Source organism: Pezoporus occidentalis, unplaced genomic scaffold, assembly GCF_034315485.1.
Source record: "Pezoporus occidentalis ecotype Australia unplaced genomic scaffold, CSIRO_AGI_Poc_V1 ctg297, whole genome shotgun sequence".
NCBI lineage: Eukaryota > Metazoa > Chordata > Aves > Psittaciformes > Psittacidae > Pezoporus > Pezoporus occidentalis.
In genome coordinates, this window is record NW_026914907.1 from 322,171 (window position 1) to 342,354 (window position 20,184).

The following is a 20,184-nucleotide window of genomic DNA, read 5'->3' on the forward strand; positions in this document are numbered from 1 at the left end:
GATAAGAGAAAATTACAAGGGAAGAGAATAGGATACCACCCGCCGAAACGAGTCCGACCCTAAGAGAGAGCCCCATGGCCTTCCGGGTAACTCCCGGTTACCTCTCTGGGCATGACGTGCTGTGGTGTGGAATACCTCTTTGGTCACTTTGGGTCAGGCGTCCTGTCTCTGCTTCCTCCTGGCCTCCCCTCCTCCCTGGCAGACCATGAGACTCAGAAAGTCCCTGGTCAGAGTAAGCATGACTTAGCAGCAACTAAAAGCATCGGTGTTATCAGCACTGTTCCCAGGCTGAAAGTCAAAAACACAGTGCTGCACCAGCTACTAAGAAGGAGAAAAAATGACTGCTACTGCTAAACCCAGGACAGTATCCACCCCTTATTCCATACCATTCACATCTCAGATCCCACATTTTCAATATACCATCGCTCTTACATGTATATATGCATCCACATACACACACAGACAGAGAGAAAGAGATCATTTCTTAGTGCATGGACCAAACCCTATAATGCTGCTGAGTCCATTCGGTCCATATTATCAGGTTCCATTTCTTGTAACAGTCTTTCAGGGCAGGAAAGGCTGTGTGCAATGTTGGATCGTTGCCTGCTGATGCTGATCATTCCTTTACTGCAGAACTCGTCTGGTTCTATCAAAGTTCATTCTCTGTTGGGATGATGGTTGGGGGGAAGTCAGGGCCAGTTGCTGGTGACTTGAAGACATCTAGTTGATGGGCTATAAAAGCATTACACAGCAGGCAACAGCATACAATTAAGTTCATTGGCTGTTTTCCCCTAAAATCAAATCCCCTTGAGGTATGCATTGGACTTCCCCATCTTCCCGCATTACCCACCAAGTATATCTGGGTCCCTGAGCAAAAGCAATCCCACAAGTGGGTTTGCCTTTACCTGAAGCAGGAATAACCCAGACTGTCTTCCCCAGCAAATTCTTTATGTGCACCACAGGAACTTTGTCCCCCTCTACAATATATAAAAGTTCTGACTGGGCTGTTGGCAGATCCTCTGGTGTTGACCAACCAGGTGACCTTTGGTAAGTGTGTATCCCAGTGCTTGAAAGTTCTCCCACACATTGCTCTCAGTGTAGTTTTTAACAGCCCATTGTACCGTTCGATTTTCTCAGAGGCTGGTGCATGGTAGGGGATGTGATATACCCACTCAATGCCATGCTCTTTGGCCCAAGTGTCTATAAGGGTGTTCCGGAAATGAGTCCCATTGTCTGACTCAGTTCTCTCTGGGATGCCGTGTCAGCAAAAAATCTGTTTCTCAAGGCCCAGGATAGTGTGGGCACAGCATATGTTTCCAGCCACCTGGTGGTTGCTTCCACCATGGTAAGCACATGGCACTTGACTTGGCGGGTTGTTGGCAGTGTGATAGAGTCAGTCTGCCAGGCCTCCCCATATTTGTACTTAAGCCATCGTCCTCCATACCAAAGAGGCTTTAACCGTTTGGCATTTTTAATTGCAAGCACATGTTTCACAGTCATGAATAACCTGGGCAATAGTGTCCATTGTTAAGTCCACCCCTTGATCACGAGCCCATCTATATGTTGCATCTCTGCCCTGATGGCCTGAAATGTCACGGGCCCACTGGGCCAAAAATAATTCACCTTTATGTTGCCAATCTAAGTGAATCTGAGCCACTCCAATCTTAGCTGCTTTATCCACTTGTTGGTTGTTCTGGTGTTCCTTAGTGGCCCAACTCTTGGGTACATGTGCATCTACATGGTGTACCTTCACCACTAGTTTCTGCACCCGGGCAGCGATATCTTTCCACAGTGCAGCAGCCCTCATGGGTTTACCTCTGTGTTGCCAGTTGCTCTGCTTCTATTGCTGCAACCACCTCCACAGGGCATTTGGCACCATCCATGAGTCAGTATAGAGGTAAAGTACTGGTCACTTTTCTTGTTCAGCAATGTCCAAGGCCAGCTGGATGGCTTTCACCTTGTCAAACTGACTTGATTGACCCTCTCCTTCAGCAGTTTCTGCAACTTGTCATCGAGGACTCCATGCACCTGCCTTCAATCTTCAGTGCTTTCCCATAATACGGCAGGACCCATTAGTAAACAAGACATACTGTTTGTCACTTTCTGACAGTTTATTATATGGTGGGGCCTCTTCAGCATGCACCACCTCCTCCTCTGGTGTCATTCTGAAATCTTTGCCCTCTGCCCAGTCCATGATGACTTCTAGAATGCCTGGATGACTGGGATTTCTTGTTCGAGCTTGTTGTGTAATTAGTGCAGCCCATTTACTCCATGTAGCATCAGTTGTATGATGTTTAGAGGAGACCCTGCCTTTGAACATCCATCCGATCACAGGCAGCTGGGTTGCCAGGAGGAGCTGTGTTTCAGTGCCAATCACTTCCAAAGCAGCTGGAACCCCTTCACAGGCTGCCAGTATCTCTTTCTCAGTTGGGGTATAGCTGGCCTCAGATCCTTTATATCCCTGACTCCAAAAGCTGAGCGGTTGACCTTGAGTCTTTGCTGGAGTTTTCTGCCAGAGGCTCCAGGTAGGACCGTTCTCCCCAGCTGCAGTGTACAGTACATTTTTTACATCTGGCCCGGTCAAGACTGGTCCAAGGGCTACTGCGTGAACTGTCTCGCGTTTAATTTGCTCAAAGGCTTGTTGTTGCTCAGGGCCCCATTTAAAATCATTCTTCCAGGTCACATGATAGAGAGGGCTTACAATTGAACTGTAATTTGGGATGTGCATTCTCCATCCAGAACCCCACAGCACCCAAGAAAGCTTGTGTTTCTTTCTTATTAGTTGGTGGAGACATTGCTGTTATCTTGCTGGTCAGATCTGTGGGTATCTGGTGATGTCCATCTTGCCATTTTATTCCCCAAAATTGAATCTCCTGTGCAGGTCCCTTGACCTTACTCTGTTTTATGGCAAGACCGGCTTTCAGCAGGATTTGGATTATTTTCCTCCCTTTCTCAAAGACTTCTTCTGCTGTATCGCCCCACACTGTAATGTCATTAATGTATTGCAGGTGTTCTGGAGCTTTTCCCTGTTCCAGTGCAGTCTGGATCAGTCTATGGCAGATGGTAGGGCTGTGTTTCCACCCCTGGGGCAGTCTGTTCCAAGTGCACTGGACACCCCTCCAAGTAAAAGCGAGCTGTAGCCTATACTCTGCTGCCAAAGAAATTGAGAAAAATGCATTGGCAATATCAATCATGGCATACCACTTGGCTGCCTTTGACTCTGATTCATACTGAAGTTCTAGCATGTTCGGTACGGCAGCACTCAGTGGTGGTGTAACTTCATTCAGACCACGATAGTCTGCTGTTAGTCTCCACTCTCTGTTAGACTTTTGCACTGGCCATATGGGGCTATTAAAGGGTGAGTGGGTCCTGCTGATCACTGCTTGGCTCTCTAGTCTACGGATCAGCCTATCTAGATGGGAATCAGGGAGTCTCGGTTGGTGCGATATTGCCACCGGTGCACTGTTGTCGTCGAATTGGCACTTGTTGTTCTTCGACTTTCAGCAACCCCACAACAGAATGATCTTCTGAGAGACCAGGGAAGGTGGACAGCTGCTCAATTTCCTTAGTCTCCAAAGCAGCAATACCAAAAGCCCATTGGTACCCTTTTGGGTCTTTGAAGTACCCTCTTCTGAGGTAGTCTATGCCAAGGATTCATGGAGCCTCTGGACCAGTCACAGTGGGGTGCTTTTGCCATTTCCTCCCAGTCAGGCTAATTTCAGCCTCCAATACAGTCAATTCTTGGGATCCTCCTGTCACTCCAGAAATACAGATGGGTTCCACCCCTTGACAGCTTGATGGCATCAGGGTACACTGTGCATGGGTATCTACTAGAGGCTTATACTTCTGTGGGACTGATGTGCCAGGCCATCTGATCCACACAGTCCAGTAAATCCGATTGTCCCCTACCTCCCCCTGGCTGAAGGCAGGGCCCCTCTAATGGTCATCACAATGTTGGACACTTAAGTCTTGTTGAAAGGGATTATTCTTCGTTATCACAGGAGCTGGAGTAAAATCAGCTCTTCCACTCCATCTGAGCACCTGCTCACCAGAGGCTGAAGCCGCAGCTCTCATGGGATGATCAGTCTTGGCCCTTGCTCCCCTCTTCAATTCACGCACCTGTTCCTCCAAAGCTGAAGTAGGTTTTCCATCCCATTTTGTCATGTCTTCTCAGTGATCCTGCAGGTAAAACCATAGGGTGGCCTGTGGTGTATACCTGCTGTATCTTCTCTCTCGAACAATACGATGCCTTTTGTTAATAGCTGAGACATATGTTGGTACATGTGAGGAGCTGGATAAATCAGATAGATCGTCTCGCGGTTGTTTGAGATCCTGGGACAGTTTTTCCACAGCTGAGATGATGGAAGGGGTGAGATTGTCTTCGAACTCTCGGAGTTTATGAATCATTTCATCCACTGTTAGTGGTGCTATGTCATTCCAGGTTACTGTTGCCAATGAATGGGCATATGATGGTGGTGCATTCCGTGTAAGTTTTTGCCACATGGGTCATGTACATTCGACTTCATCTGGGTCTATGGGTATATCCCCATTATTCAGCTTGATGTGATAGATCATCTCTACGATGGCCAATTCCCTCAGAGACTGGATGCCTTTGTCTAAAGTAGTCTGTTTGGCCAAACAATTCATAACATTGTCCTTGTATGGAAACTTTTCTTTCACAGCTGCCAAGAGCCACCTCCAAAGACTGAGGGGCTTTTTCTCTCTTGCAATTGCTTTGTCAATTCCCCCTTCTCTAGGAAGTGATCTCAGCTGCAAATAGATCTCAAGGGTATTAAAAGGCCATTCAAAAATTTCAAAACTCTAAAATGATGCTGTAAATGGTCTGGGGAGGGGGACTGAGAGGGTAAAAGAACGTCTCCTTCACAGGTTGACCACCCGAGAAGGAGAAAAAAGTTGTGTAATTGCTAAGCACTTTTATTATATAACTCCCAAAGTATAACGGTGGTGACCACACTGGGAACATAAGCCAGATTAGTTTCATGATCAATGATTCTATTGTATTACAAGTCATTACCATAAAGTACAATGAGACAAGAACCTTAGCCCAAGCCCCACACTTGAAAAACACTAACACAGCAAGTACCGGCTTTAAGTAAGGTACAATATACTGAAACTGTGAGATCAAGAGGAACAACTTTGAGAGCCAGTAAATCAGCATTGTGAGGAGTGACTATTAATCTAAACCAATGAATGCTTATCACAAATACGATTAGACGCTCTCTGGTCAGATCTGTTGATCTCAAGATCCGGTTATCTCAACCCTTTGTGCCCCATGTTGGGTGCCAGAAGGAATTGTGGTTTAAATCCAGCCACACAGCTTGTTTACTCACTCCCTCCCTTCCTCCCTCTTTCTTTCTTTTCCCCCAACTCCCCCCACCTCTGCTCCCGGAGGGATAGGGAGGAGAATCGAAAGAATGTAACTCCTGTGGGTTGAGATAAGAACAGTCCAGTAACTAACGTATAACACAAACCACTGCTGCTACCACCAATAATAATAATAAGGGAAATAACAAGGGAAGAGAATAGGATACCACCTGCCGAAACGTGTCCAACCCCAAAAGAGTGCCCCGTGCCCTTCCAGGTAACTCTCAGTTACCTCCCTGGGCATGACGTGCTGTGGTATGGAATACCTCTTTGGGCAGCTTGGGTCAGGTGTCCTGTCTCTGCTTCCTCCCAATTTCCCCTCCTCCCTGGCAGACCATGAGACTCAAAAAGTCCTTGGTCAGAGTAAGCATGGCTTAGCAACAACTAAAAACATTGGTGTTATCAGCTCTATTCCCAGGCTGAAAGTCAAAACACAACACTGCACCAACTACTAAGAAGGAGAAAAAATTGACTGCTACTGCTAAACCCAGGACATGACTTTTGCTGGTTTACAGAGAACCTTTATCTTGCTTCCAGTGAATTTGACATCTTCTAATAGAGATCAACAAGATCTGTTATTTCCAGCTCAATATTTTAGATGTTTGGCATGTATCCACAGTTCTTTACAAAGGTGCCTGATTTTAATGAGACCTTGGAGCCTACATAATTCTTAGTTCAAGATTCCTGTTTCTGTTGCTTAGCTGTGGTGTGCAGCCGGAGTCAATCTCACGGGATGGAGACCTTTGGAGCAGGAGCCTGGGAATGGGCAGAAATTGGAACCTGGACGTGATCCCCTTACCTGTGATAGGGAAGTGGAAGGGGAGAATGAGAAAAGTAACCATACTTCTCCTGAAAAGAAAAAGGTCAGAAAAAAAAATTTTTTTTTTTTTTTTTCTCCCTTCCAGTGTTTTGTCTCATTCCAGCCATGACATGCCCCATCTCTCAGTGCCTTTGTATTAGGCTATATGGTGCTTTAACTTATATTTTTGAGGCATCTTCTTGTAGAGCAGCATTCTGGTGTTCTGGCTGTTCAGTAACTTTCTGTGTTATTTGGGATAAATCATCCAGGATAAAGTTCTCCAACTTTTGCTTTTGAAATGTGCTGGTTTTTAATATTCTTAAGTGTTTGGGATTTTTTTAAAGAACCAAGCTAGAATTTCCAGGTGATAATACAGTGTTTTATCCTTTGTGGTTGTGGGCTTTTTCCCCATGACTGTCTTATGCTGCTGCTATAGTCTTCTGAGATCAGCTTGCCTAAGCTGGTAGGTTGAGTGCATCTGAGCTCCATGGCATTCTGACTGAAGTGAATGTTCAGTGATACATGAGTAGACATCTCAGAAATTAATGGTCAGACTGCTTTAGCCCTAAGGAGCCAGATAGGCTCTTTGGCCAGTGTTCCAGATGCTAGTGCAGCAATGTGAATAAAATTTGCATAGCTCACATTGTTTATTTGCATCAGCTAGGAAGAAACGTGGCTCTTTGAAGCTGACATTCCGGTATTTGCATGTCTAAATGTTGCCAAGCATTAATACGCTCAGAGAGGAGCACTGATTCTGCGCATATGTTTGCTCTCCTGAAGGGAAAGGAGCTCCATGAAATGGATGCCACATCCAGCCGTGTTTGGATCCTCACTAGTACGCTGTCAACAAGTAAAGTTGTAATTATTGATGCCAATCAGCCTGGCACAGTGGTGGACCAGTTCACTGTCTGCAATGCTCATGTGCTCTGCATCTCTAGCATCCCTGGTAAGTGGGGCCCAGGCACTGGCTGTAGTCTCACAGGGTCACCTTCTCCACTGAGGAATGACAAATGTAGTGTCCTCACTTCAGAACTAACCCTTGTACTCTGTTGCATGTAATTGTCCCTCAAAACCGTAACTCAGATCTTGCCTTCTTGTAGGACCTTCCATGGAGATCCTTCACTGTTGAGCATTTACTAAGTCATTATTTTGGCACATAAAGAATGGCTCCTTGGAGCAAGAGTGAGCCTTGCCCAGTTTTGAGAGGGCTCTGTAGATGGCCTGGGTGTTGATGCTAGGGATGAGGGGATTCACCATGAAATTGACTAATGCTGTGGTGCCTCCCTAGAGCAGTGAACCCCAAAGGTCAGCATCTTCCATCCAAATGGGTACCTTAGGAGTACTGCTGTATTTAAATTAGCAGTGCCAGCTAGATTTATGGGAGAATCTGTTCTTTGCCCTTCAGCGGCCAGTGAGAGTGATTATCCTCCAGGCGAGATCTTTCTGGAGGGAGATGTAAATCCTGAAGAGTCATCTGGAACAGATGGTGTCTTGGCAGGAATTACTCTGGTGGGCTGTGCGACCCGCTGCAACGTGCCACGAAGCAACTGCTCCTCGCGTGGTGACACACCTGTGCTGGACAAGGGACAGAGTGAGTTTTTGGACATAAAACTTAATAATAGTCCAATTACAGTTAGTCCCATATGAGCTTATGGTCTTACAGCTGTGTCATCCTGTCCTTGATTTATCTACTTCAGAGGCCTTAAGAAGTTTCGTTATGTGGCACAGGAAGACTGAAGCCCCTTTTGGTACATTTATCTTTAGAGCCTTTCTTTTCTCTCAAATGGATCCACATCCTGCAGCCCTGTGGTTGTCATACAGTGAAGTATTTTGGACAGGTCATATGTTTGCCCTCCTGTGGTTACTTCTGTTCTCGTTGCTTTCCCTGCTGAACCAGTGTCTACTCATGAAGTCAGTTAAGACCATGAAAACCATAATGATACCCTTGGTGACTCCATAGTGCAGTAGGCAGCCCTGCAGAACTGATGTTCTGCTCGTCACAGATTGTGTCTTGTTTTAAAATAGCCTCTGTTCCCCATCAAAGTGGGAAGCACTGGATGAGCTGCTGTCTGTGATGCAGGCATAGGGTTTGACTGAATTTGGAAGGATAAATTACAAAAGGAAGGATAAATTACAAAATTGACAACCTGATTTCTGTATAGCTAACTTACCAGCCCATTCTCCAGAGCATCTTACACTGTACTTCGTCTTTCAGGTGAGGTGGCTGCTGTATGCAATGGGAAGATCAACCAGTCAGAGTCTACTGAGGAGGCAACAGAAGCTACAGAGGTACCAGAGAATGGTACAAGTGAGGCAGAGCCTGCTCAGGCCCAGTTGGGGCCCCTCACGGAGCATGTGTTTACTGATCCTGTCCCTGCACAGGCACCTTTTAGGCAGAACGGGTAGGCAGCCTGGGGCCAAAGTGCCAATTCAGTTATTTATCAGCTCTGTTTTCAGAAGCTTTTTGATAGATAAAGTATCAAACATTTTTCAGTTCTGTGCCCAAATAGTGTTACAGATGGGATGATAGAGAAAGAAAGGAAATTAAAATAAACATGGTTCAGCCTGCAGCAAGCTATGTCAGCTGTCAAAGTACAAATATTTGATCTCTCAGTACAAATTTAGACCTGCTGTTAAGACAGATCTTCTAAAGTACACGTACACTAAATATGCTTACTGAAGGAGCTTACTGATACAAGTGTAAACATGATGATCGATTTATTCTTGTAGTACCCCTAATGTGCTGTAAAGATAATGAAAAATGTTTACCACCCAAAAATGAGTCTGGTGTGGTGACCTGAGGAGTAAGGTCTTGTAAATAAATTGTTCCTAAATGACCAAGTTTCAAAGTTTTTTTGCTGAAGTTGCAGTGAACAGAGAAAATATTGTTAAGATAATAGTACTGCCAAGCAGTTAAGTTTTATGGATTTTGAAGTACTTGCTATTTGTATTGGTGGGGAAAAAAGGAAGTGCAAATTGCAGATTTCAGAGTCAAGGAATTAGAAAACACTGAAGAGAAGGAAGTGATTTGTGTATATAAGGGCCATTATCTGCTTGTGAGTGCCAGACTAAGTGTAGATGGGCATTCTGTGTATTGCTGCTACTAAAGCCTCTAACAATGTTCTTTTGCCTCTTCAGGGAGAATAGGCAGCTGAAGACAGAGTCAAGCACAACACTGCCAGATCAGGAGTTGAATGGAGATGCTGCTGGGACTTGTACCAGTGCTGCCCCCACCATGTGGCTGGGAGCCCAGAATGGCTGGTAGGTTCCCCTTGGGCTGGCAGATCTCTCTGTCATTTCTTTACTCTGGGCATCTCTTTTCATCTCCTCACACCTTTAATTCAGTTCTTGTTTCTGGAGTAGGTTTTCATTGCTCATTGTTGTTCTGAGCCTTCAGCTCAATGCAGGCACAGGGATTTAACTTCACTTTCTTATTTAACCTCCACCTTTTCTACCAGAAGAAATGATTCAAGTCTAGTCGGGCTGTACTGCTAACTCTCCCCAATTTGTCCTTTCTCACAGGCTTTATGTGCATTCGGCTGTATCCAACTGGAAGAAGTGTCTGCACTCAATAAAGCTGAAGGACTCTGTACTAAGTCTAGTGTAAGTGTGCATGCCAAGGGACTCTGAAGAAGAAGGTTCAGTGCCTAAGCAATATTTCAAATAGTGGCAGGAGCTCTTTTTCAGTTATCTTTTAATTTCCTCTTCTAAGTGCATTGGTTTGTGAGGAAAATTTCCCTAGGTTTTTGTTATTGAAAAGCCTCATACTGAGCTGTTTTCCTACTCAACTGCAAACCTGACCCAATTCAGTGAAGAAGGTACTAAATTAGCTTAGCAGGATCAGGAGGGAATAAGTGGCGAACAGAAAGGCAAAATTTCACGAGGATGTAAATTAGGTGGCATTTGTTGAAGTCGATGGAGTTTGTAGTATGAAGAAGAAAGTAACCTCAGTAGAAAATCTGTGGATTACCTTACTATGACCCTTGGCCCTTGCAGGATGTTCCTGCAAGTGCTAAACTGAATGGGAATTGTAGAGAGAACATAAAGATAGTGTGTGTGTATCGCAGAATTGTAGAATGGTTAGGGTTGGAAAGGACCTTGAGATCATCCAGTTCCAACCTCACTGCCACGGGTTGGGACATCTCCCACTAGACCAGGTTGCTCAAGGCACTGCCCAGCCTGGCACTGAACGCTGCCAGGGATGGAGCGTTCACAACTTCCTTTGGCAGCCTGTGCCAGTGTCTCATCACTCGCACAGTAAAGAATTTCCTCCTTATATTTAACCTGAATTCCCCCTGTTTAAGTTTGAGCCCATTGCCCCTTGTCCTGTCACTGCAGTCTCTGATGAAGAGTCCCTCTCCAGCATCTTTGTAGGTCCCCTTCAGATACTGGAAGACAGCTGTGAGGTTTCCATGCAGCCTTTTCTTCTCTAGCCTGAACAGCCCCAAGTTTCTCAGCTCCCTGATCATCTTTGTGGCCTCCTGGACATGCTCCAGCAGCTCATGTCCTTTACGTTGCTTCAGCAGCTCCATGTCTTTCTTATGTTTCACACAGTATCACAGTATGCTAGAGATTGGAAGGGACCTCAAAAGATCATCTAGTCCAATCCCCCTGCCAGAGCAGGAACACCTAGATAATGTTACACAGGAATGTGTCCAGGCGGGTTTTGAATGTCTCCAGGGAAGGAGACTCCACAACCTCCCTGGGGAGCCTGTTCCAGTGTTCTGTCACCCTCACTGAGAAGAAGTTTCTTCTCAAGTTTAAGTGGAACCTCTTGTGTTCCAGTTTGTACCCATTACCCCTTGTCCTGTCATTGTTTGCCACTGAGTAGAGCCTGGCTCCCTCCTCGTGACACTCCTCCTTTATATATTTATATACACTAATAAGGTCACCCCTCAGTCTCCTCTTCTCTAAACTATAGAGACCCAGCTCCCTCAGTCTTTCCTCATAAGGGAGATGCTCCACTCCCTTAATCATCTTCGTTGCCCTGCGCTGGACTCTCTCCAGCAGGTCCCTGTCCTTCTTGAACTGAGGGGCCCAGAACTGGACACAATATTCCAGATGCGGTCTCACCAGGGCAGAGTAGAGGGGAAGGAGGACCTCTCTCGACCTACTAACCACCCCCCTTCTAATACACCCCAGGATGCCATTGGCCTTCTTGGCCACAAGGGCACAGTGTTGGCTCATGGTCATCCTGTCGTCCACTAGGGCCCCCAGGTCCCTCTCCCCTACACTGCTCTCTAACAGGTCGTTTCCCAACCTATACTGGAACCTGGGGTTGTTCCTGCCCAGATGCAGGACTCTACACTTTCCCTTGTTATATTTCATCAAGTTATTCCCTGCCCAACTCTCCAGCCTGTCCAGGTCTCGCTGGATGGCAGCACAGCCTTCTGGCGTGTCAGCCACTCCTCCCAGCTTAGTGTCATCAGCAAACTTGCTGTACACTCAATTCCCTCATCTAAATCATTGATGAATATATTAAGTAATACTGGTCCCAGTACTGACCCTTGAGGCACTCCACTAGTTACAGGCCTCCAACTAGACTCGGCCCCATAGACTACAACTCTCTGGCTTCTCTCCTTCAGCCAGTTCACAGTCCACCTCACTACCTGATCATCCAGTCCACACTTCCTCAATTTAGCTGTGAGGATGCTGTGGGAGACTGTGTCAAATGCTTTGCTGAAGTCAAGGTAGACCACATCCACCGCTCTGCCATCATCCATCCACCGTGTTATTTCCTCATAAAAGGCTAAGAGATTGGTCAAACATGATTTCCCCTTGGTGAAGCCATGTTGACTGCCCCTCATAACCCTCTTATCCTTGATATGCCTTAAGATGGCACCAAGGATAAGGTGTTCCATCACTTTCCCAGGGATGGAGGTGAGGCTGACCGGTCTATAGTTACCCGGGTCCTCCTTCTTGCCCTTTTTGAAGACTGGAGTGACATTTGCTTTCCTCCAGTCCTCAGGCACCTCTCCCATTTCCCAAGACTTGGTAAAGATGATGGAGAGTGGTCTAGCAATGACTTCCGTCAGTTCCCTCAGCACCCGCAGGTGCATCCCGTCTGGACCCATGGATTTATGGATGTCCAGATTGCTCAACTGGTCTCTAACCCATTCCTCATCAACTAAGGCAAACCGCTCCGTCGACCTGACTTCATCTAAGGTCTCAGGGGTACAGGGCTCTTCAGGACTGCCTGCAGCAGAGTAGACAGAGACAAAGAAGGCATTCAGTAACTCTGCCATCTCTGTATCTTCTGTCACCAGGGCACCCATCCCGTTCATCAGTGGGCCTACATTGCCTCTGGTGTTAGTTTTGTCTGCCATGTATTTGAAAAAGCTCTTTTTGCTGTCCTTGACCCTTCTTGCCAGGTTTAATTCTAAGGAGGCCTTAGTCATCCTAGCTGCCTTCCTGCATCCTCTAGCAGCAGCCTTATATTCCTCCCAAGTGGCCAGCCCCTCCTTCCATGACCTGTAAACTCTCCTCTTCCACTTGAGCATACCCAGCAATTCCCTATTTAGCCACGCAGGTCTCCTGGCCCTCTTCCTTGACTTCCTACGTGTCGGGATGCTCCGATCTTGAGCTCGGAAAAAGCAATCCTTGAATGCCAACCAACCATCTTGGGCCCCTTTACCTTCAAGCAGCCTTGCCCATGGGATTTCCCCCAGCAATTGCTTGAAAAGGCCAAAGTTTGCCCTGCTAAAGTCCAGGGTTGCAATTCTACTTGCTATTCTACTGGTCCTACCACACAAGATCCTGAACTCCACCATCTCGTGGTCGCTGCAACCAAGGCAGCCCTCAACCCTTACTGCTTCAACCAGACCCTCCTTGTTAGTGAGGATGAGATCCAGCAGCGCTCCTCTCCTGGTTGGCTCATCCACCATTTGCAGGAGGAAGTTATCATCCATACACTGGAGGAACCTCCTGGACTGTGGCTGGATTGCTGAGTGGTCCTTCCAGCAAACATCAGGGAAGTTAAAATCCCCCACGACGACCACGGCCTGTGACTGTGAGGCCGCTCTCAGCTGCCTGTAGAAGGTCTCATCAACTTCCTCACCCTGATCTGGTGGTCTGTAACAGACACCCACAACAGTATCGCCCCTGCCAGCCTGCCCCTTAATTCTCACCCACAGACTCTCAACTCGCTCATCATCTGTCCCTGGACAGAACTTGGTGCATTGTAGTTGCTCCCGCACATAAAGAGCAACCCCACCACCCTGCCTGGCTGGCCTTTTCCTATGTTGGGCACACCAGGACTTCACACAGTACTCCGAGCGGGGTCTCACGAGAGCAGAGTAGAGGGGTAGAACTGCCTCCTTCCACCTGCTGGTCCCGCTTCCTTGGTGGGTGTCAGAAAGGATTTGTTAGTTTCTTACTTCTACAGACAAAGTATTTACTTTTCTGTGATTTCAGGCATGTGAAAGGGAGGGTCCTTGTTGCTCTGGCAGATGGAACACTAGCCATATTCCACCGGGGAGAAGGTAAGAAACATGTATTAAGATTAAAACAGGTTGCCTGAAAGTGTAGCAGTGCATTAAGTGCTGCTCTGAATTGGGAAGGAAGAGTGCTAGCTTGCCAGAGTACAAACATGGTTAAAATGCACAACTATTACACACATGTATTAGTCATTCTAAAACATCTACACCATTTCCCGAGCTTTTTTGAACAAAAATATACGTATGTGCTGTGTAGCACATGCAGAGCAAATGCAGCACTTCCAGGAATACACATGCTGTGTAGTTGTTTGAGGCGTGCTTGGTGTAAGTGTAATACACATGGACCACATCAGTGTTACTGTGCTTTCACAAATCAGCTGTAACAGGGCATGTACAGGGAGCTCCACACAGCTCAGGCTGTACCTGAGCATATTATCCGTGCAATTGATCTGCCTGATCAAACAGAGAAGTTGGACTCTGTAAGGACTGGAATTGATCACTGCGTACACAGCAGGCAGAGCTGGGATTCACTGGAAGTCTGGAAATCCGTAACAAATGGCATCTTTGCGTTACCTTTGGATAGTTTTTCTTGTTGCAAAAAAGAGATGTCCAAATAATGTGACATGCCTTAATCTTGTGCTCTTCACTGTTATAGGTTTTGTTTCACTATGACTTGAGCAGTTTCTGAGCTGTGTTCATACCTTTTTAGGTATGAAGACAGCACGTGGGAATTTGCTAACTCTGACTAATGTTTGCATAGTAAGAACTTAGTTATTCATTGAGTAGCAGTTTATATAGGAAGCTGAAATACAGAGATTCCCTGTTTTGTGCAGTCTGAATTTTGATTCAGCCTTCTTGTGAGTTCAAGCCTGACCATTGACATACGAAAATTGTTCCCATCAGAAGCAGGATAAAGCTTCACAATACAGAGGCCATCTCTCTGTGAAGGACACAGTATCTGCCTAGTTAGCTAGAAAATAAGCCTGAGAGATGGGAGATCTGATTCTGTATTCTGGATTTGTCACTTTGAGGGAATTATGTGTGTTATGAGGAATCCTTACTGCAAGGACTGTATTGTCCATTTCCTTTAAAGTTTCTCCATAGTCTTGTTAGGCTGTCTTTCCTCTTCCTCTTCTGTTTTTGTTGTACTTGTTAGAGAAGCCTGTTCACTTCATTACAATAAAAGGATGTTTAATTTATCCTGATTTGGAAAGCTTTCAGCCCACCAAACTAAGCGTTACTGTCATGTGTTTTGTAAGTACAAGGCTGGCCCAAAGTAGTAGCATAGATTCGTGGGAGTTTACAGACATAAGCAAGATGTGCATTTGAGTGTTATTAAGCCTGTATATTTAGGTATATGTGGTATACTGACATGTCATGAAGGAGATGCATATTTCCACACTTGTTTTTCACCTTAGATGGTCAGTGGGATCTCAGTAATTACCACCTAATGGACCTTGGTCACACTCACCATTCCATCCGTTGCATGGCTGTTGTGTATGATAGAGTCTGGTGTGGCTACAAGAATAAAATCCATGTTATCCAACCTAAGACAATGCAGATTGAGGTAAGAGAGCAAATGTGTGTACATGCATGCACATGCTTATGTTGTATGTATTCTTAGAGCTATTTTCTGCTGAGTGTATGGAAGTGCAGAACTTTTGTATTGCCACTGCTGACTGTAGGACCCAAAAGGTCAATCTGGGTCATGTTATGATCCAGTCTGCCAGGAGGTATTCATTCCTTCCTCTCTTTCCAGAACTTAAATCTTCAGGTAAGTCTAAACTGAGCACTTTCTTTGTCTTTACTAGTGAGTCTGTGAGGCCACATGCTGTACAAATATATGTGCATGCCTTCCAGCTACTTTTCGTACATGGTCTAAGACTTCTTCTTCTATAGGGATTGTGGCAGAAAGCAAGCTGCAGTGATCCCATGTGCCTGAAGAAAAATTATGTTTAGAGCCTTTTGGTTGAAATTCAATACACTGGTGTTGGTACAAGGCTATTTGACAGTGCTTGGAGTAATTCTAATCAAAGGCAGAAGTGCTGAATCTGAAGTTCATATCAGTGAGCCAAGGCATTTTGATCTTTGGGATTTATACTGGAGTTGTGTGTTTTCCTTTTCTGCCAAGGACACTGAAAGCTCTTGGTTTCTAAATGTTCCTGAATGTTTCCTGTTCTAAATGCTCCTGAAGTAGCCTGCGAAGACTGTAATCTCTGCAGAGTCACTCAAGTGAGGGATTTTCTGTATACTGTAGTGAACTTCTGAGGTCGGCTGGCATTACCACATTTTTCACCAAGAGCTTTGAAGCCCAAACAAGTGATCTCAATTGAAGACAATGCAGTATACATGTAGATAATTGCAAACATTTTATGAACCCACGTTGTTCATCTACTTGGCATTTCAGAAATCCTTTGATGCCCACCCTCGGCGGGAGAGTCAGGTGCGACAGCTGGCATGGATTGGAGATGGAGTATGGGTTTCCATCCGCTTGGACTCGACCCTGAGGCTTTACCATGCCCACAGCCATCAACATCTGCAAGATGTTGATATTGAGCCTTATGTCAGCAAGATGCTAGGTGAGGCAGTAGGAACTGTGAGTAAATGATTTGTTGCTGACTAAGAACAGAGAGAAATCAAAATTCACAAGCAGACCTTGCCCAAAGTCGTAACTGACTCTCCGCTTCTTATTCATGCTTACAAGGCACCGGAAAGCTGGGTTTTTCATTCGTGCGGATTACAGCCCTGCTTATCGCTGGCAACCGCCTCTGGGTAGGGACAGGGAATGGTGTCGTCATCTCCATTCCACTGACTGAGAGTAAGTGCCATCAACTGCAAATACTTCTGCCTTCCCCTCCTGTCCCACCCTACCCATTCCCCCCCACCCCCCCGAAAAAATGCATTTATTTGCTATTTGTGCAGCATGGAGGATGGCTCTGGCGTATAATGCTTTCCAGACATTCTTACTCTGAACCTGACACACCTTTGAACAGTGTTCAGAGAGAAGAGTCCTGAGTATGAGCAATCCTGAACTTGGCTTAACTCTTTCTTACAGAGGAATTAAGTGTTCAGTTGAATGGATTTAACTTGTTTAAAACCAAACAGGTATTTATTACTGTCCCTTTCAGTGCAGCTGAAGCAGTTTCCTTCTTGGGGGACCAGTGACCTTTCTACCATCTGTACAGTTGTCTTTTTTGAGCATGACCCTGACAGCGTAGACTCACGTGAACTGATTCTGTAGCTTCTGGAAAGCAGGAGAAACAAAGCTTTGGGAATTGCAGGAAGTCTCCAAAAAGAGGCCATAGTATGAGACATCACAAGGGAGAATTTTATTTTGGCATAGACATCTAAACATCTCCATAATAGTATTTCCCAGAAACTGACCTTAGAGTAGCTTAATTTGGTCAAATTAGAGCTCAGGTTTATCAGTCAAGTAGAAATTAGTATCCCAACAGTAGTAGTTAATAGGTGCATCTCCAGAGCTGGAAGTTTAGTTGATACTGTTAGTAATCCTGTTCTGTACCTGTCAGTCTGCATCTTATTTTGAAGATCTGTGCAGTTTATAATGGGGGAGTAGGATTTGCTTTCAACAGAAAGCAGCCAAGTTTACGTTTCTTGCCACTGCTCACAATAAATCTGAGAAGCAAAAGCTCTTACACAAAAAGGGGAGCAAACCTGTTGCAATATTCCTGGAGGTCAGGGTTGAGATGGTCTCCTCTAAGGCTGTTGGAGCTGGATATGCCTGGGGCTGACACTAGTGACAGTCATCTCTGCATTGCAATTTTGGTCTCATTTCTGAATCCCTGTTTTAAAGCCCATTCTTGCTTGGGCCTGCTGTCCTAATTCTGAGTTAAGCTTATTCTCTGCTGTAAGCCAGTTGCATTATTTTTTGGTGTTTCTGTAAAAATGTGGTAAACAGTAAGGTTTCCCTAGAAATCTTAGCAGTGGATCCTTGTAGCCGTAGTCCCTCTCCCATCTCAGATACTACATTCATCCTTGTAAGATAAGAGCAAAGTGAGCAAGAACAGTGTTGGTATTCTGAGTCTTTAGCTTCTGTTGCGATTTCTCTAGGTCTTATACATTTCTGTTGCTCCCTGAATTTTCTCCCAGTAATCAGCATTCTCTTCTCTTTTGTCCTGCCTGTCTATTCCCATGCCCTTCTGTGTCCCCACTCCTTGCCTGTGCCTAGCTGTAGTCCTCCACCGAGGCCAACTCCTTGGGCTCCGGGGTAAGTCCATTGCCTCCTTCCTTCAGCATTCACTCCTTTTGCACCCATTCACCCTTCCAGTTGCTTTCCCACCCTTCCATTCTGCCACTCAGTTCTCTCCTTTCATTCTTTCTCATCACTCTTTTGTTTTTAGTTCCATCTGAGTAAAGTAACCAGAGACAGTAATGAAAATATCCTCATTTGCCATGGCTAAAATAATTTTCATCCATCTCACCAGCTGACATGTGGGATTTTTTTTTTTGAGTTAGGAGTACTTTATTCTTCATCTGTAGTTCTCTTGTTGTGGTAGGCTAGGTTTGAGATGGGGACTTTAAAGGTTCATTGAGAGGATTCCAGGAAGCAGGGAAGTCCTTGGAAGAACAGTTCAAGTTCTTCCTTGGTCATCCTTGGCTTTCTAAGGATGTGTTTCATCAGTTCCAGGACAGTGGCAGTAGGTGCTGTGACAAAAGTCACCTAACTGAAATGTAGCCCAAACCAAATAGAGAACTATGGATAATGAAACAACCAATCGAGTTCTCTCATGGAAATTGAAAGCCTGATCTTAGTACTGCTTCTGTTCTACTGGTGGGGGTGCATGCAGAAGGAAAAGCATTTCCCGTCCTGAGCTCTGAGCAACGATATCTGTTTCTTGCTGAGTGGAAGCATTCACATTCTCAGAGCCTGGATGCAGGCCCTTGAGCCCACCTTGAAATCCTTGGAAACTGGGGATGGTGAACATCTTTCAAATGTTCACTGCCTGAGTAGCTGATCTTCTGGTGTCACAGCTAAATCAAGGCTAAGGAAGGACCTTATTCCACTGCTGTGGCATTTACTGGGCTAAGAGGCCTCCACCAGGTCCAGAGACTGCCTTCAACACCCTGTGTGCTCAGGGCTTGGCATGAGCAAAGTACTTGACTTGGAAACCAAGGAACTTCACCGGTCTAGAGAATAGCAGGAATTCTCCTCCAGGTGCCCTTAGTGTTTCCTGCGTACAGTGGACACCTTTGGATACCCTCCCAGGTGTGAAAGACCAAGGTAGATCCTAGGACAGCACATCATTTCTAGAGGCTGGACAGGATTGCTGGTGGTGAAGAGGCTTTCTCTGAGACAGCTCAGAGATGTTGTTTAGCTTGCCCTAGGATTACTCTTGTCCAGCACCTCCAGGGATGAATACCTTATTTGAAGCCGAATACTATATTTGATGAGAAAATGTAGTTTGTTATCATTGGTCGTTAATCAGCCTAAGAGAGAGGGACTACATAGTCTAGTGGTGTCTCCTTCATCACATCCTTTGTGCAAGATCTTTAAAGAGACCTGTGCCTTCAAAGGTTTTTCTTCATGGCTCACAAGTTTTCTCTTTGACCAAGTGCCTTCTGTAAATGGAACTCAAAGCCTTTGCTGACAATATTCCTCCCTGTCCCCAGCCAACAAGACCTCACCAACCTCTGGAGAGGGCAGCCGCTCTGGTGGGGTCATCCACGTGTATGGTGATGACAACAGCGACAAATCTGCCAGCAGTTTTATTCCCTATTGCTCCATGGCTCAGGCACAACTCTGTTTCCATGGCCACCGGGATGCTGTCAAGTTCTTCGTCTCTGTGCCTGGTAAGGATCAGTCCTTGTGAGGTTCTTGTCCCACTGTCTGTTCTTGAGCAGGGGCTTGATCTGATCTGCAGACACCCATCCATGCATTCCTAGCACTCACAGGTCACTGTGACTCAGACTATTTAAACACTGTGGATTAGAGTTTGACCTACAGTGTTTAAACTCTGTGTTTAAACTGCAGTGGCTTCTGAATTCCACCAGCAGAAGGACCGGGCCTGCTCAGTTGTGTTCTTGTGTGTGTGTGAACTGCACAAGGGCCTAGCAGAGGCACTGACAGCAACTCTGTCTTCTCCCAGGCAATGTCCTAGCAACCCTGAATGGGAGTGTGCTGGACAGCCCTTCGGAGAACCCCAGCACAGCAGCCACAGAGACTGAGGGGCAGAAGCTGAAGAACGTCCTTGTGCTGAGCGGAGGGGAAGGGTACATCGATTTCCGGATTGGTGAGTGCCTGTGATGGAAGGAATCTGGGACAGGAGGGGTGTGCAGGGCAGAGAGGAATTGGGGTGGTGGCGAGTGAGATGTGAAAAGCACTGAAAAGCACTGATCTCTGTCTCCTGCCTCTGGCTGTGAGGGCAGATAGTGAGCATTTTCTTTGCAGAGCCTGAGGCTGCCATAACCTGTCCCTGCTTGTGCCTGCAATGCCACAGAATCTGTTCATGTCCCTGGAAATTAAAAAAAACACTGTGCCACTGGCTCCAAACATTGCTGCTGCACTGTGGTCACCTGCGCTACTTAAGGGCGCTTGGTGTTACA

The 20,184-nt window shown here is 45.9% G+C and overlaps 1 protein-coding gene across 32 annotated transcripts in view; it reads left to right on the forward strand.

The window, feature by feature from the left end:
• The window catches only part of MAPK8IP3 (mitogen-activated protein kinase 8 interacting protein 3), a 78,585-nt gene that overhangs the window by 55,817 nt on the left and 2,584 nt on the right, over positions 1-20,184 (forward strand). For 28 of the 32 annotated variants that reach the window (XM_062626690.1, XM_062626691.1, XM_062626696.1 and 25 more), the window contains 13 exons: positions 6,087-6,248; positions 6,965-7,130; positions 7,590-7,775; positions 8,400-8,586; positions 9,323-9,445; positions 9,707-9,787; positions 13,598-13,665; positions 15,039-15,187; positions 16,028-16,199; positions 16,325-16,438; positions 17,810-17,848; positions 19,252-19,431; positions 19,728-19,871. In XM_062626690.1, the coding sequence (XP_062482674.1) occupies positions 6,087-6,248; positions 6,965-7,130; positions 7,590-7,775; positions 8,400-8,586; positions 9,323-9,445; positions 9,707-9,787; positions 13,598-13,665; positions 15,039-15,187; positions 16,028-16,199; positions 16,325-16,438; positions 17,810-17,848; positions 19,252-19,431; positions 19,728-19,871 (1,771 nt within the window). The remainder of the gene's footprint in view (positions 1-6,086; positions 6,249-6,964; positions 7,131-7,589; positions 7,776-8,399; positions 8,587-9,322; positions 9,446-9,706; positions 9,788-13,597; positions 13,666-15,038; positions 15,188-16,027; positions 16,200-16,324; positions 16,439-17,809; positions 17,849-19,251; positions 19,432-19,727; positions 19,872-20,184) is intronic. The other 4 variants (XM_062626703.1, XM_062626725.1, XM_062626724.1 and 1 more) reach the window with 2 other exon arrangements.